Source organism: Takifugu flavidus, chromosome 5 (assembly GCF_003711565.1).
Source record: "Takifugu flavidus isolate HTHZ2018 chromosome 5, ASM371156v2, whole genome shotgun sequence".
Lineage (NCBI taxonomy): Eukaryota > Metazoa > Chordata > Actinopteri > Tetraodontiformes > Tetraodontidae > Takifugu > Takifugu flavidus.
The window spans coordinates 9,498,448-9,515,294 of record NC_079524.1 but is presented as its reverse complement, the minus strand read 5'-3'; the positions used below and the strand labels follow the sequence as shown (position 1 = coordinate 9,515,294).

Here is a 16,847-nt window from a genome sequence, read left to right as displayed (position 1 = left end):
TTTGTCTCCACCTGTCGGTTGCGTCTGGTACCGTCATACTGATTATTCCAGTGTCTGAAGAGTTTTTAGAAGATCTGTACTTCTTTTTCTACTTTTCTATTATTTTCTACTTCTTAGAGGGTGGGGGCATCGGTGCTTTCGGATAAAGAACCCATTTTCAGAAACTAGTCCGAAAATCACAAAGTAAGCAACTAGCTTCAGCCTTAACACTGCACACACCCCGGGCCCTCTCTCCGTATGAGGACTATAAATAGGAACGTTTCTTTCATTCTTGACCTAAAACCTGCTTGACAGCTTAGAGTGGCATCCTTCATGCTGTCTTGTACTCTGCGTCAACGTTAATGCAGCTCTTTCTTTCTTTTTCTGAACGGATTTGCTTTTCTCACGCTACAGGACGATAAGAATTTTGCCAAAAAGTCCACTCTGTCAGCAGAAAATGACATTAGATCAGCAGCCGGTCTGCCTGGGCTGCACATGCAGCTGTGGTTGTGACCTGTAGGAGAACTACGGAGTTTCCTCACTTCCCTGTATTGGCCATATCCTCTTCCAGCTGTACTTATACAGGCGTGCTGCATTAATTGACACCTTCTGCAGGCTTTCCTACTACTGAAGGGACGAGGTCAGTAGAGAACAATGCTCGGCACAAGATTTCTTACCTACGTGCATCTGGTTCTTACCGGCTGCTTCTGTTGCTGCGCCGCTTTGCCTCAGCTCAGCCAGCAGCCCGTGAATGACAGGCCTGTGATTGGTAAGTGAGACGTAAACAACCAGGAAAACAGCTTGAAATCACAGGAATTATCGAGCCTTTAACTCACAACTGCTGCTGGTGTGTGTGTGTCTTTTTCTCCCCACAGGAGTCCTGACTCAGATGGTCTCCGACGAGGCCATGAAACCATTTGGGAGGACCTACATACCTGCATCCTATGTTAAATACATTGAGTCTGGAGGAGGCCGAGTGATGCCAATCAGGTGATTCAATGGATCGTCTAGATATTGTGTCATTGAGGAGGAAATATGAGGTTTTTCCCAGTTTCCTGCAGCAATGAAGCACATTTTAAATAGAATATAACACCTTTTTATGTTTTAAAATGGTTGTATTGGTCAATATGGTCATCAATGCCATTGATTTATTGATCATTTGTTGATATTTGTCTGTGATCACGCCCACAGGTTGACTCTTAGGGCCTCTGAATATAAAACCATCTTCAGGCAGATAAATGGGTGAGCTGTAAATGCTAAACAAACCCTCTGAATGGTACTTTCCCCCTCCGCGGGCCTCACTCATACTGTACTCTGTCTGTGCAGCCTGCTTTTCATCGGTGGAGCCGTTGATTTGCAGAGGTCCGATTACGCCAGGGTGGCCAAGCTTTTTTACAGCCTGGCTCTGAGGGTTAGTACAGCCGGCTCTTCCTCTCACAGATGCCTCTTTCTGTGCCTTCCTACCTATTAAACTTTCACATATCTGTCTTTTACAGCCTTTTTTATTTAGTTAAAAAAAAGATTTATACAAATGACAATTGTGTGTGTTCACAGGCCAATGAAGCGGGGGATTTCTTCCCCATCTGGGGCACGTGCATGGGCTTGCAGCTGCTGACTGTCCTGGTGGCTGGAGAAAACCTGCTCTCCAACACCACAGCCGAGAACCTTGCTCTGCCCCTCAACCTCACAGCAGGTCAGACACGCGCTGGAGCTTTTCTGCGTGTATTCCTGCATATACCTAATATTACCACTTGGTGTCAGTAGAAGGAAATTACAAATCCGTGTGTGTGTGTGTGTGTGTGTGTGTGTGTGTGTGTGTGTGTGTGTGAATGCAGAAGCCTCGTCCAGCAGGATGTTTAAGGGGTTTCCAGATGATCTTATGAGGGCCTTGGCCCAAGAACCACTGACTGGAAACTTTCACCACTATGGAGTTACAGTAAAGGTACACACACGTGCACACGCGCGCACACAAACACTGAGGTTTGCTTTTTAACAGTAGCATTTCCTGTTTCATATGACTGAATTATTTAATTCAGAGGGACCGACATTACAACGTTAAAGTGTAATGAGTATGTTAGTGAAGAGAAATGATGTTTTGATGAATAAAACATTGGGTATTACTTGTGTCTGTAGGGGGGGGGGGGGGTAATAAATCAATAAATAATGAGTCAATTCAATAATGAGATGAATGATCTTCCAGACTTTTCTGGCAAACACGAAGCTGCGGAGTTTCTTCTCCATCTTGTCTACAAACGTAGCTGCCAACGGAGCCCACTTTGTCTCAACCATGGAAGGTTAAAACAACACCATAATATCAATTTTAAAATGATGATTTATCAACAAAGAGTTTATAACGCTGTGACGATCCCCAGGAAAGAAATACCCTTTCTACGGGGTGCAGTGGCACCCTGAGGTGAACCGCTTTCAGTGGAAAAGTGGGCGGAGCTTCCCTCACTCCCCCCACGCCATTCAGTTATCATCCCTGCTGGCGGAGTTTTTCACCAACGAAGGTAATCGATGCCGCCGATATTAGAGTGACGCAAAGCTCCTCTGTGAATCCTCCTAACGTTTCTGCCTCGGTTTAGGGAGGAGGAGTCTCCATCACTTTGAGGATCCTGAGGAAGAGGCCTCGTCGCTCATTTATAAGTACAATCCTGTTTATGCCGCAAATATAACAGGATATGAACAGATCTACTTCTTCTGAGGGAAGGATTTCGTGGGGAGTTCAGCTCTTCGTATGACAAATCCCAGTTGGTTTTTTAAAATTAGTGACCGACTCGTGTTTTTAACCCCATGAACATTAAAGGGTCAAAGGTGCTGCCTCGTTCTGTATGTGTATGGCGGTTTAAATAAATACAACTGTGCTTGACTGTGCTCAGTGGTTTCTATTGCTGAACCGAATGATTTGGGTCCAGAAACCTTCAGGAATTGTCCTTAATTACTCAAACATGCTTGTTTTGTTTGAGTGGATACTGAATTCATACTTTAATGTCAAGACACAATAATTGGACCAGTTCGGACCATAAAATATGAGGCCAAATATGAGTAAAACTCTTATTCAAGGTTGATTTATATATTATATAGAGTAGGCACACGCACACACGCACGCACGCACGCAGGAGGAGGAGGTGTTTTAAGAACATGTGCAAGCAAAATGCTAATTCACAAAAACACCAGATGTGATTGCAGTGTAACCAGAACCCGAAACACCTGACAGCTCCGTACATTCAACCCAGCAGATTTTAATCTAACCTAAATGTGACCGTGGTACATAAAATATCTGGATAATAACGCATCTTCTGCCAAAATCATTTTTCATCGTGACATTGACAAATATGAACCTGCCTGTAAATACCAGAAGGACATTAACAGCGCCGTTATTTTATTGAGGTTTCTGGGGGGGAGATCCATCCATCCATCCATCCATTCTCTGCCGCTTATCCGGGGTCGGGTCGCGGGGGCAGCAGCCTAAGGAGAGAAGCCCAGACTTCCCTCTCCCCAGCTACCTCCTCCAGCTCATCCGGAGGGATCCCCAGGCGTTCCCAGGCCAGTCGAGAGACATAGTCTCTCCAACGTGTCCTGGGTCTCCCCGGGGGTCTCTTACCGGAGGGACATGCCCTGAACACCTCACCAGGGAGGCGTCCAGGGGGCATCCTGACTAGATGCCCAAGCCACCTCATCTGGCTCCTCTCAACACGGAGGAGCAGCTCCGAGTTCCTCCCGGATGGCAGAGCTTCTCACCCTATCTCTAAGGGAGAGCCCAGCCACCCTACGGAGGAAGCTCATTTCAGCCGCTTGTACCCGTGATCTTGTTCTTTCGGTCATTACCCAAAGCTCATGACCATAGGTGAGGGTAGGAACGAAGATCGACCGGTAAATCGAGAGCTTCGCCTTTCGGCTCAGCTCTCTCTTCACCACAACGGACCGGTGCAGAGTCCGCATTACTGTGGACGCCGCACCGATCCGCCTGTCGATCTCCCGCTCCATTCTTCCCTCACTCGTGAACAAGACCCCGAGGTACTTAAACTCCTCCACTTGGGGCAGGATCTCCTCCTTTACCCGGAGAAGGCACTCCACCTTTTTCCGGTCGAGAACCATGGCCTCGGATTTGGAGGTGCTGATTCTCATCCCAGCCGCTTCACAGGCGGCGGCGAACCGATCCAGTGATAGTTGGAGGTCACGGGCCGATGAAGCCAACAGGACCACATCATCCGCAAAAAGCAGAGACCCGATCCTGAGGTCACCAAGCCGGACCCCCTCAACACCATGACTGCACCTAGAAATTCTGTCCATAAAAATTATGAACAGAATCGGTGACAAAGGCAGCCCTGGCGGAGACCAACCCTCACCGGAAACGAGTTCGACTTACTGCCAGCAATTCGGACCAAACTCTGACACCGATCGTACAGGGAGCGGACAGCCCGTATCAGCGGGCCCGACACCCCATACTCTCGGAGGACCCCCCACAGGACCCCCCGAGGGACACGGTCGAATGCTTTCTCCAAGTCCACAAAACACATGTGGACTGGTTGGGCAAACTCCCATGCACCCTCGAAGACCCTGCTGAGGGTGTAGAGCTGGTCCACTGTTCCACGCCCAGGACGAAAACCACATTGCTCCTCCTGAATCCGAGGTTCGACTATCCGGCGGACCCTCCTCTCCAGTACCCCTGAATAGACCTTACCAGGGAGGCTGAGGAGTGTGATCCCCCTATAGTTGGAACACACCCTCCGGTCCCCCTTCTTAAAAAGAGGGACTACCACCCCGGTCTGCCAATCCAGCGGCACTGCCCCCGATGTCCACGCGATGTTGCAGAGTCGAGTCAACCACAACAGCCCTACAACATCCAGAGCCTTAAGGGACTCTGGACGGATCTCATCCACCCCGGGGCCTTGCCACCGAGGAGTTTTTTAACTACCTCGGCAACTTCAGCCCCGGAGATACGAGCCCATCTCCAGGTCCCCGGGCCCTACTTCCTCACTGGAAAGCGTGTTGGTGGGATTGAGGAGGTCCTCGAAGTATTCCTTCCACCGATCCACAACATCCCGAGTTGAGGTCAGCAGCACACCATCACCACTATACACAGTGTTGACAGTGCACTGCTTCCCCCTCCTCAGACGCCAGATGGTGGTCCAGAACCTTTTCGAGGCCGTCCGAAAGTCGTTCTCCATGGCCTCACCGAACTCTTCCCATGCCCGAGTCTTTGCCTCGGCAACCGCCGTAGCTGCACTCCGCTTGGCACGCCGGTACCCATCTGCTGCCTCAGGAGTCCCACAGGCCAGTAAGGCCCGATACGACTCCTTCTTCAGCTTGACGGCATCCCTCACCGCTGGTGTCCACCAGCGGGTTCGGGCATTGCCGCCACGACAGCACCACCAACCACCTTGCGGCCACAGCACCGGTCAGCTGCCTCAACAATGGAGGCACGGAACATGGTCCACTCGGACTCAATGTCCCCCGCCTCCCCCGGACATGGTCAAAGCTCTCCCGGAGGCGTGAGTTGAAGCTCCTTCTGACAGGGGACTCGCGTTCCCAGCAAACCCTCACAACACGTTTGGGCCTGCCAGGTCTGTCCGGCATCCTTCCCCACCATCGGAGCCAACTCACCACCAGGTGGTGATCAGTTGACAGCTCCGCCCCTCTCTTCACCCGAGTGTCCAGAACATGCGGCCGCAAATCCGATGACACAACCACAAAGTCGATCATCGATCTGCGGCCTAAGGCGTCCTGGTGCCAAGTGCACATGTGGACGCCTTTATGTCTGAACAAGGTGTTCGTTATGGACAATCTGAGACGAGCACAGAAGTCCAATAACAAAACACCACTCGGGTTCAGATCAGGGGGGCCGTTCAGGGGGGAGATCGGAAACGGAAAATGACAAGAGGGAGATTCTTAAACCATCTTGGAGGCGTCTGACCTAGTTCCGGGGGGGGGGATTCGGAGCTCTCGGTTGTGATTTTGACCTCGTAAACACACATGCGTCAGTAACGGGAGTCTAAAGACGGAAGCGTCACAACACACGCCGCCCCATGCGCACCCGCCAATTGGCCCCCACGCACATCAGTAGCGTGCGCGGGGGCGGGAGATGAAAAATCCAACCAGTGTTCTAGTCCACCCCCCCTCCTCTTTCGCTCCTCAAACGGAGCAGATGCTGCTGCTGGGTCGGTGTTGTTCTGTCCGCAACCAACAACAACCGAGAGCGATGCGAAGAGGAGGAAAGAGGAGGCAGCATTTCCCGTCTTTTTACGCAGCGAGAGTCGCCCAGAGAGATTCTAGAATGACTTAAACCCGCCGTCAACTTTGGCCAAGAGCAGTCCGCGTCCTTATTCCCCAGCTGCTGCTGCCGATCGGACGGTGCCCGCTCCGTCTGACATCCGCCTGCCTGTTGGTAAACACGGTCGCGTCGGCGAGGACTCCCTCTGGCGCATTGATGCACCCGTTCCAGTGGTGTAACGGTGAGCGGTCATTTTCTGCTTCTGCTCAGATGAACGCCAGCACAGCGGGGTCGGGGGGAGATGATCGGACTCTCGGAACAATGTTAGCCCTCTCCTTTGTTTCCGCGACAGAAATGGTGTCCGTTTCAGCATTTGAGTGATTTTATTTATTTATTTTTATTTTTCAACGCGTGTAGTTGCCAAACGTATTTGCTCAAGAAATATAACTCCGGATGTGCTAAGGCAGATGGAGTTGTTGCCGACACGGGCTGCGACAGGGGAGAGACAAACACTTGTAAATCATTTCTATTTGATTCAAGTTTTCGTTATGAGATCAGTCATAAGTCGGTTTCACTCATATATGAAGAAATCTTTATTCAGTAACTGGCCTTTTTTTTTAAAAAAAAAACCTAAAAAAAACCCCAAGTGTTTACACCAGATGATGTACACATATGTATATTTAGGGAAGTAGTACATCATTGTCACAAACCAGTACTTTTGAGAATATACCAGGCTACTATAATGATTAAAGTTCTGCCCAACCGTGGGATCATCTACTGACCATGAATAACTTGTCTGCTGTGTATACTTGTGAATACGTGTCTGGACGGATGTGAACGTGTGAAAGTTTAAACAGCTTCGGTCTTGCACACTCACAACTGCTGTTCTTGACCTTGAGGTGTTTTCAGCTGCGCCTCCACTCCCTTCGCTGCAGGGTTACAGACTGGGCGATGAATTAGTGATCTCTGTTCTTCAACTTTGCCTCCTTCAGTTCAGAAGCGGCAGCCGCCTCCACAGCTGACTGAACAATTGCCCCCTTTTGTGCCGCTTGATGCAGAGGATCATGGAGAAACGTGCTGCCGTATCTGGCTCAGCATCGTCCTTGTCCTGTAGCACTTTGATGCAATGTGATGGTGGATTTTTGACTCAGATGGCTTCATACAGGAAGACCTGCAGCAGCCATGAAGGCCGTCTTGAGTGTTTCTGCCCATGTGGAGTGTTGAATATTTGATGGGAAGCTCTGTCTGCCTTTTTAAATAACCCCCAACACCGAGGTTCCGACAGCTCCGTCTCTGTACGAGCCGTCCTTCCATCCTTCCTTTCGCATCTGCTACTCTCGATGCCATGGCAACGGGCTGCCTCCTGCATGCAGCGATATATAGGTCAGTGGTCACGCAGGGCTGCACCCAAAGCAAAGACTGCCGCTTCGTCTGTTGTCCATACAAAGGTAGAGGTGGAGACGGGCAGCCATCCACGATGGCGGCGCCACGGACACGCGCAAAGGCCCCAGCATACGTCTGACCCAGATTTGACACATGCGCGTCTGCTGCAGCTTCACAGGTGATGTGTCCATTAGCTGTGCAGTGACATGAATACAAAAGCAGAGACATAGAGCGAAGACCCCCAACTGTGCCCGGGCCTGGTTGTCTGCTTTCCATCGAAGCGAGGTGGCGTGCGGCTGGATAAATACACCCAATGCTCAGACAGACAGGTGACGTTCCCATTCCCAGAGGGAAACAAACTAGTCTGTTGTATTTAAACTACTACAGAAGAAAATAAATATAAAATGACATCTTCATTGTACCCAAATGTATTATTATCATTAGATGTAATTGCTTTTGTATCCAGGTGGCCAGATCCACTCTGGTTTATGGTCAAAAGGACAAGTATAACAGCCATGATGTGGTACATAAGCATTAAATCTAAAGAAAATAATTAAATACTATAATTAAATAGCAGGCTCGCAGCTAGCAAATAGTATTTTTAATATAGTAATTTAGGCTTGATTTAAAAAAAAAAAAAAATAGGCATTACAGTAAAAGTGTTCATGCAATATTTCAGTTTTAGTCAACATAATTCTTCCATAGCAGATATAATCACCTTTTAAAAATAATTATGGAGTAAAGGAAATGCAAAACACCTGCATCAGATTTCGTAACAGACGTATCAGTCTGCAACAATAAATCTGAGGATTCAAAGCAGTGAGTCAGTTCTGTCAGCAGAATCTGGCCATGTTGAAGATGACAAAGGAGGACATGAAATGACAAATACAGCAGAATCCTCTGTAAAAGGCCCTCGACACTAAAGACACCTTTACAAACGTGCGCTGAACTCGCAACCTTTCTCTTGACCAGCTGAACCTCATTTTTAGCAAACGTGAAGCTGCTTTAAGGCAGTGGGAATTCTGAGGCGGCAGCTGTGACAAACGGGCCGTCAGCAGCTCAAAAGAAATAAAAACCCATCACCAAAATCAGCAAATCCACTTCTCTGCAGCCTCACATTCAGTGTCTCCTCAGCCTTGGCCCTTGTGACCAGGTACTCTGATTATTTTAGTTTTTTGGTTTATTTTGTCCTGTTGTTGTTGCTGTTTCAGTAAGAAAAACAAACCCAGTGGTCCTGAGCTGCACAGCGCTTTAGTGCAGGGGGGTCCAGACCCAGTCCTCGAGGGAATCCAGCCGGGATTTCTCTCCTTCCTTGTCGACCTGGGATCCCACTTTCCTTGGTGGAAGTGTTTTTCTGCCTGGTAGGACAGAAGATCCAGGACTGGGTCTGGACACCCCCGCTTTGTAGTGGTTTCTGCAAGAGGAGCCTTAGATGCATATTTTTGCCTGACTGTCCACATCCCCTCACTGTTTAAAATTAGATCTGCTATTCGCGTGTAGAGGTGTCAGTATGGGTGCGCATGATTGCTTCCTCCTTCCCAACTCTCCATGGTTTCCAACCCCTCCTACTTTCAACTGGGATAAATGTACGCTCAGTCACTCAGTTTGGTTTCTGCTGGCAGACTCGTGGTCGCAGGAAGATTTCAGGGACTCTGCCAACGTCCTCTCCGCCAGGGAGGTTATGTGGTTAAGAATCTCGAATGCGCGGCCATTGATCCACCCTGATTAATGGAGCATTGCCGCTCATTTGTTTGAGAGCTGAATGAAGAGGTGGGAAGTATCGATCCCCTCCTGCCACAGTTTCCAGTCAGAGGAAGGAGGAATGTCAGAGGAAAATTTCGGCACGCCGCTTTGGCAGTAGGGACCGAATCCAAACACCTTCACGCTGAAGAAGCCATGCCTCCATAAGACAACACAGGGAATATGACACTGGCAAAGGTCTCATCCATCCATCCACCCATCCATCCGTTCATCCATCCATCCATCCATCCACCCATCCATCCATCCGTCCATCCATCCATCCATCCATCCATCCATCCATCCATCCATCTGTCCATCCATCCATCCGTCCATCCATCCACCCATTCAGATTCCATGCATGTTTTTTGTGTGGTGTGTTTTTTTAGGGTTTGTCTCAGATAGTCCTCAAATGTCTCTCAGCCACTTTGTTCCTGAGCAATAACAATATTTCAGCCTGTTCTGGACTCCCACACCTCGCTGATAACGCTGCGGTCTGTGTTAGTGGTGATGGGTCACAGAGGACAGGGACCAGCACTGGCACTCCAACAGTAGTAAATCATTTGCTGATGCTATTGAACAAGTCCTCAAATGACCCCTCATTTTATGGGTCTTTCTTGTCGGATGGTCCTAAAATCTATTTATAGATGCAGCATCTCTGTTGGTTGGTTGGCTCTGTTTTGTCACATTGTTTTAACTTGTTTCTGGTTCTGGGGAACAGATATGGTTCTTTTCAACTTATTTATTTTGGGTTAGAGCAAGTTAGTGGCAAAATGTCACCATGTACTCACATGAGGTGGCAGAACAGGAGCCTGTCCCAGTTGCACTGGAGTAGAGGTATGTTACACAATAGACTGGTAGATAAAACCTGGGTAGACAGAAAAATAACTATCTTGACTCTCAAGTGAGACTGGCAAACAACAGATACTCACGCCGCTAGAACCAACAGGTCTGCTGACTCGGCCGAGAGAACCCACAATAGCGCCCCTAGTGGTTAAAAGTGACCACTAGATTTAAGGTTTTTTAAAAACCTTTACGGTCTCATTTAAGGCACATTTCTTTATTTCAAAAAGCTAAAGAGCATAGGCAACACAAAACATTTTCCACAATATGGTACACCATCATTAACAGTTATCATCATAGCGTGTGGATAGTACCAGCTACAGCTCAGAGGCAGGACGTTGGTGCACTCCTCAGTCCACGTCATCCTGCCTGTTCCCACCATGGACATCAACCAGTCACTAGGCTGACGGTTGGGAGTGACCGCCATCTTTTCTTATACATCCTCTACAAACACGACTCATCGAAGCACCTGCGTTGGTGTCTGTCAACGCCGCCTAAAGATGGATGGCGCCTATAGGCCAGCAAACATCACAGCACTGCTTTTTCCTGTAAAGGGAAGCCGAGCCACCACAGAAGGACTGGAACAAAGACTTCCTAATTTACAGAGACGCGGCACTTGCAAGGCTTGTCTACAAAATTAGATCTCGTTGGGCAGCCCCACGCGTGAGGCGAGGCCGACACCAACCAGGAGGTCTGATCTCAAACCAGCAGCCGTGGGGCGCGAATGTGGCGAGTCAAACACCACAGAAGTGCTATTCAGAGAAGGGAAAAGTCAGATCCTTCATGGTGATGCATGGATTAGTCAGCTTCCAGTGCAGTATGAGCTGTCTCCTCTTGTAGTGTTTGTTATATGGCTACATGTGACCTTGGCTGCTGCCGGCAGCAGTGCAGGGATGATGTCTTTCATGTTAAGAAACTTACCAAAGGAGGGCACCTTGACAGGGAAAACCATCCGTTTGGCTCACCACGGAACGTCCTTCCTGAAAACAATGATACAGCCACGAAAACAGGACATTTCTAGGTCTGCCACGTTAATTTATAGCAAGTTTTTTTTATAGCAATAATAGCAGGGTTTTTTAATCAGTCACAGTCAACAACAGTGTCCTTTGAACACCTTAAGGTCTCGCTGAGCTCTTCCCAATAATAAACAGTGCTCTGATTTCTTTCAGGGTGCTTCTGTGGTCTGGGCCTGGTTTACTCCAATAACACCTGCACCATGCCCATCTCCTTCCAGCACCTGCCCGTCGACATCTACAGGGTCATCTTTGGGACGGGCATCGGTGTCTTCTTCCTCAGCCTCCTCTTCTGTTGCTACTGCATCAGGTGAGAGGCAGCAGACGGCTGGGTGGAATCTCAGTCGGTTACAGGAACTAAGTAGGGAGCTATAAACTGCATAGAAAAGCTCAGAATGAGCAGTTTACAGCTGCAAATTGTTGTCAAATGTTAGGATTTCAGCCCCAGACTGAAGAAACAGGGCTTTTAACACGAAACACTGAAAGGATAATGGAAATCATGACGTTCTTACTCCCACCTTGTTTAATAATAAAGCTTAGTCAAACCTTACGCATCAGATTCTAGATTTGAATATTAACTTCCTGGATAGGCATGACTGTGCATGTTTCACAGCGATTAGGCCCACGTCAGCTGAATATATTCTGGCTTTCATAACAAGGTGTACCGGCACATCACGCATTGAACTAAATAGACTAGCCTACATGGACTTACATCATAGTGGATATGCTACCGATGTTTATTGTGCAATCCCAGTGTGATGCTAGAGGGGTAGGGCTGGCATCGGTTTGTGATGATAAAGGTTGAATCAGGCCAAAATTTAGGAGTCTGGTGTATGACTGTCCCTGCCGTGTGTGTGTTTGTGTGTGTGTGATGTCACCCTTTCTTCCCAGTGGTGCAGTTGTCGAGGGCCGCAGTCAAGCCGGGTTTTTGTCCTTCAGTCAGAAAAGGCTTCCTCCAAGGAATGCGGGATCCCAGGTGAAAGCAATGTCCACCTGGCAGGATGGAAACGGACGTGATTTCTGCCTGGTAGGACAGAAAACTCGGCTCATCTGCGGCCCTCGAGGACTGAATATGTGCACCCCTGGTATAGGGTGATAATAAAGACGCTGAATCCAGGTGTCGTATCTTAAAGAGCTGTCGAGGACTCGGTTGTATTTGCCAATCGAGAGCTCAACATCAATCATTACGTTGCACCCTGTCCCCCTCTGTGTGTTGGAAAGCGGTGAAGGAGGGATAAAGGCCGGACAAAGGAGGAACACTGTGACCTCTCCCACTGTTGATTATGAACTCCCCCATGAGCCGTCGTGACGGGACGGGATATGAGGCAACAGGAAGCCCTCTGTCACAATGTGCGAGGACAGCAGAGGGGGGAAACTGGGGAGAAATTCTGCTCAGAACAAACATGGCCTGAATAGCCCACAGTGGGAGTACACAAAAATATCACACAAGAATGTCTACAGTCTGTGGAACCCCAGCTGGACAGTTCAACACCTGCAGAACAGTTTATTATGCTCTTCCGATGGCTAAGCATCTTAATTGGGCAAATTAAGATGCTATTTTTAGGGTGAGGGTTCCCCTAAATTTTCATTGTGCTCAATTAGTCAGGATCTGAACCGATGATGTTGGTGCTTTTGTGCACATCTTGTGTCCCTTTGACATTAACACTTTTTAACATGAACACATTTTGACATTAACACTCAGGGAAAGAAAAAGTTTCATAACATCGCCTGTCTTTGGCCCGTGGGAGGACACCTGGAGACAAGCCTCATGAATCTAGTCGTACAAAAATAACAAGCGGCAATCAAACCCAAACCGTGTTCAGGTTTATTTATGCCTAATTCTGACAATGAATCATGGATGTTTTGTCTGCTCTGACCTCACCTGTGATTTAACCCTCATCTGAAGAGACCCGGATCCCTCCTTCCTTATGCAACATGAATCACAATCACTGAATCACTTCCCCCTGACCCACTGAGGGTCCCACTGGGTGATTCATCGCATAAACAAGGTGACAATTCTTCTTCGACGGGGGCGCCGTTCCTGTGAACAGTGTTGCTGTTCTGGGGTGTGCTCATCGGTGTGATAGGAAAAATGCAAGGTTAAGGAAGGAACTGAAGGTGTTTCAGTGAATGATGTCACAACACCACCACGCTACTGATTCTATAGCCTGCGCTTTCAGAACCCTCCATGTTCCCCCAAATCAAAGAGAAGGGGAAGTTTCTGAGTCTCAGCAGTTGTTTGGCAGAAGACACAACACCCAGACGGGGTGTTTGTTAATGTGTGTTAGCAGAGAAGACTGGAGAGAGACATGTGTGGAGTCTGTGGAGAAAGTTCAGCTTGAAAGGAGAAGATTAGTACAGATCAGTAAGACCAGCTCTGGGCTGGACGCTTCCCCTCATGTCCAGAAAGGAAGGGACCCCAGGGCAGACCCAGGACATGCGGGAGATTACATCTCCCACTTGGCCTGGGAACGCCTCAGTATCCTCCCAGAGGAGATGGTGGAAGTAGTCAGGGAGAGGATGGTCAGGAGCCCCCGTCTTTGCTGCCGAGACTGCTGCTTCCTCTCCCTTGGGTGCGTATTAGATTAGATGGCACCATCAAGAATTCCGTTTTCGGTTAGTTTGGTAGGAGAATCATCTGGATTTTTGAATCTGGAAAATAAGTGGATGAGGATTTTTCTGTTGTTTTTGCCGATTGGGTGCAACGTTTAAACCGTAGCTCTCCATCCTGTCGCTCTTTCACCCCCTACGCGTCATTCTTTGTGTGGTCCTGGGAAACCTCCGCACTGTTAAATGTGTATCCTCGCATTGTTCTCCCTGCAGGACTGTTAGCAGCACTCAGCGTAAACAAGAAACCAAATGACAAAGACAACGAATAACTGTCATTTCCATATTTTAAGCAGAATTATTTATTTTTTCGGGCTTGCGGGTGCAGGTCGGATCGCATCCACCTTTCATCTCGGCTGCTCTCACTGCATTCTGTCTGCGGCTCAAACGTCAGACAATGATAGACAGTCGAGTCTATGTTTAGTTGTGCAAAAACACAGAGCTAAAAATAACTGCCTGACAGAACGGCGTGCTAAGTGATAAAGATCTGTGCTCCATTGTTGGTTCTGGGGGCGTCGCAGCAACACAAAGAGGCAACAACATACAAATTTGCAAAGTTTTCCCTCAATTAACACCATGTGAACCAACACTGCCATGTAAAAAAACAAAAAAAACACAGAATGATGACTAAACCAAATGATATCAGTTCAATTACATTTAGCCTGCTGGACTGAACAGCCGCAATATAAGTTTGGAGGCTGGGAGGAAAATGTTGACAAACTTGTTGCTAACTTGGTTCAAAAAGCTTGGAACCGCCTTAGAATGGGTTCTTTATCTTTTGATAATCTACAGGAAGTTGGCGGAAAGTCTTGCTGTCAACACGTGAGAGCTTTTCATTATATATGCATTAAATACAGCCCTGCACGCCAAGGTTGAACTACGCTCATGCTGCGGTCGAATAGCTTGGCCAGAGGAGTCAAATTCTAATTATAAACCTGTCAGATATCCTGCCTCTTTATATTTATGCTTTACTTTTCCTTGAAAAGAGTTGATAGGAGAAAATTATTCTCTATTGATCCACAGACAACTTCGCCACCAAGCCCAGAGTGAGCGTTTTGGATACAGAGAGGTACAACTGAGCTAATTTCTAGCACATTCAAAACTAAATAAAAGCAACTCCCGTCAACACAGATGTCTTTGTGTGTGGTTCTAGGTGGTGTTAAAGGGAGAAAATCTGAGCCTTCATGGGGTAAGAGTGTAAATATAAAAGTCATGTGGCAATGTAGCGTCATTTTAGTTAAAGACCCTCTCTGTCTGCGTCCCATCTGTTGTTCACACAGCAGACATGTGCCGTGTGCCTGGAAGACTTCAAGGTCAAAGACGAGTTGGGAGTTCTGCCCTGTCAGCATGCGTTCCACAGGAAGTGAGTACTTTATTAGAACACTGAGGTATAAAAATGACTTTTATAAAGGACCAGAATAGCAATAAAGATTATCCTGAGCTGACCGACATGAAGGGTGGTCATTCATTCATTCCCTGCAGAACATTGGAGCCAACTTTGCAGTAAAAATGAACGAATCTGCAAAATTAGAAACACCTTTTCAGATCAACGCTATTCTGAACCCTCGCTCATTCGCTTCATTTCATGCTCTTTTGCACAGGTGCCTGGTGAAGTGGCTGGAGGTGCGTTGCGTCTGCCCCATGTGTAACAAACCAATAGCCGGCCCCCCTGAGCAGCATCACAGCATCGGGACTCTGCTGGATGAGCTGGTGTAACCATCGGGGTGGCGGTGGGAAAAGAGGACGGTGTTCAAAACACGACAGAAAGTTTGGGAAACCCATTGATCGCCTAAGAGATAAAGAAGTATAAAATAAAACGTGCTGTTGCCTAGCAACCATTACCGCTACCTTAGTGCTTATCCAACCCTCCCCAATCACCCACCTACACACACACACACACACTCACCTTTACCTGCTCCTCTTCATTGTCTTGAGTGAGCTCAGCAACACCTCTGCGTCTGTAAAAAGGCGTCGCAGGGTGAGGGTGGAAAGCACCGAAGGGCTGTCACGGAGGACGCCGATGTGGACTAAAGGTCATTCTGGAAACTGTAAAAAATAAAAAAATAGTCTTGGTTCCTAAAGCCTGGAACAAAAAGTAAACTTAAAAGGGTTTAAACAGCCCACCTGAATCCAACAAAGGTCATTGGGGACTGAACAGTGTGAATTGTAGATATCGAACCGCTTGATTAAAGCCGCTGAGATACACCAGTTAGACAAATAATTAGATGATCCAATGGGAGCATTCACACCTAATAAGGAGCAGAACCACTGCAGGTGATCAAGTGGAACAGGATCACGTGAAGGTTGAACGTCGACCCTGGCAATAGCCTTTGCATCGCGGATGTTCATGTTTTCAGTTGTTTTTTTGCTGTCGTGCCAATGTGTCAGGAGGAAAAGGGCATGTCCACCTTCTTGATCTGTGTTAGTTTAGTTGTCGGAGACACACACACAAACACACACACACACAATCTAATAAATCAAGCTGAGGCACAGCAGGTCCCTTCATCTCCTCTTTTTCTGACTCTTTTCTACAAGCCTGTGAAGTTGGAGACGCTGTTTTTGTCTTAAGACGACTCAAACAGACAGTCCTCTGTGCTGTGAATAAACCCGAAATCAACGCTGCCTTTTTGTAGGATGATTAGATGCGTGTTGTTTTACATTCCTTGGGTCTGGGTTGTTTTTCTTTGGTGATTTACAGAGATAACACTGCCAACGTTGAGCACCAAATGCACCGAGCACCATGTCTAGATTGAGAAGGCACATGCAGCCGGGGCTGTGGAAGCCACAAACATATGTGTGTGGGGAAAAAAAGAAGAAAAAAGAAAGCCAGTGAAGGAAAAAAAAAGGAACACATGTCTGTGCGGTTGCATTTTAAGAAGACGTTAAGGTTTCTTCACATTCCATGTTTTGTAAGAAGCAGATGTAAATAACTTCAAAAGATAATAATAAATGCAGTTTGCTTTGTTCCGCCTCTCTTGGTCATTTTGTTCAGGAGGTCTGGTGCCACCGTCGGGTTAAGGGAAGTATTGAATGGATCCCTCTCTGCTTCACACAGACGGGCCAACCTCTAG

General features: G+C 47.8%; 2 protein-coding genes across 3 annotated transcripts; both read left to right on the top strand.

The window, feature by feature from the left end:
• The first annotated feature begins 303 nt into the window (after positions 1–303).
• On the top strand, positions 304–2,853 carry LOC130525553 (gamma-glutamyl hydrolase). Its single transcript, XM_057032428.1, has 9 exons — positions 304–748; positions 855–969; positions 1,171–1,221; positions 1,306–1,390; positions 1,534–1,672; positions 1,815–1,921; positions 2,180–2,273; positions 2,352–2,489; positions 2,565–2,853. Exons 1-9 carry the CDS (start codon positions 634–636, stop codon positions 2,681–2,683), a joined length of 963 nt encoding a protein of 320 aa, XP_056888408.1. The 5' UTR covers positions 304–633; the 3' UTR covers positions 2,684–2,853.
• Positions 2,854–6,090: 3,237 nt separating this feature from the next.
• rnf122 (ring finger protein 122) lies at positions 6,091–16,740 on the top strand. 2 transcript variants are annotated; one of them, XM_057034350.1, is made up of 6 exons: positions 6,091–6,434; positions 11,326–11,479; positions 14,800–14,845; positions 14,930–14,965; positions 15,060–15,139; positions 15,378–16,740. In XM_057034350.1, exons 1-6 carry the CDS (start codon positions 6,410–6,412, stop codon positions 15,490–15,492), a joined length of 456 nt encoding a protein of 151 aa, XP_056890330.1. In that variant the 5' UTR covers positions 6,091–6,409; the 3' UTR covers positions 15,493–16,740. The 2 variants fall into 2 exon arrangements, with proteins under 2 accessions (XP_056890330.1, XP_056890329.1); XM_057034349.1 differs by having other exon boundaries at positions 6,092–6,434; positions 15,057–15,139.
• Positions 16,741–16,847: the final 107 nt, after the last annotated feature.

Excerpts from the sequence above, each read along its gene's own strand:
- rnf122 (XM_057034349.1), top strand. The coding sequence starts at position 6,410 with ATGCACCCGTTCCAGTGGTGTAACG. Across the intron at positions 14,846-14,929 it reads AGCGTTTTGGATACAGAGAG|GTGGTGTTAAAGGGAGAAAA; the intron begins GTACAACTGAGC and ends GTGTGGTTCTAG. Across the intron at positions 14,966-15,056 it reads AAAATCTGAGCCTTCATGGG|CAGACATGTGCCGTGTGCCT; the intron begins GTAAGAGTGTAA and ends TTGTTCACACAG.
- LOC130525553 (XM_057032428.1), top strand. The coding sequence starts at position 634 with ATGCTCGGCACAAGATTTCTTACCTACGTGCATCTGGTTCTTACCGGC. Across the intron at positions 1,222-1,305 it reads ATCTTCAGGCAGATAAATGG|CCTGCTTTTCATCGGTGGAG; the intron begins GTGAGCTGTAAA and ends CTGTCTGTGCAG. Across the intron at positions 1,391-1,533 it reads TTTACAGCCTGGCTCTGAGG|GCCAATGAAGCGGGGGATTT; the intron begins GTTAGTACAGCC and ends GTGTGTTCACAG.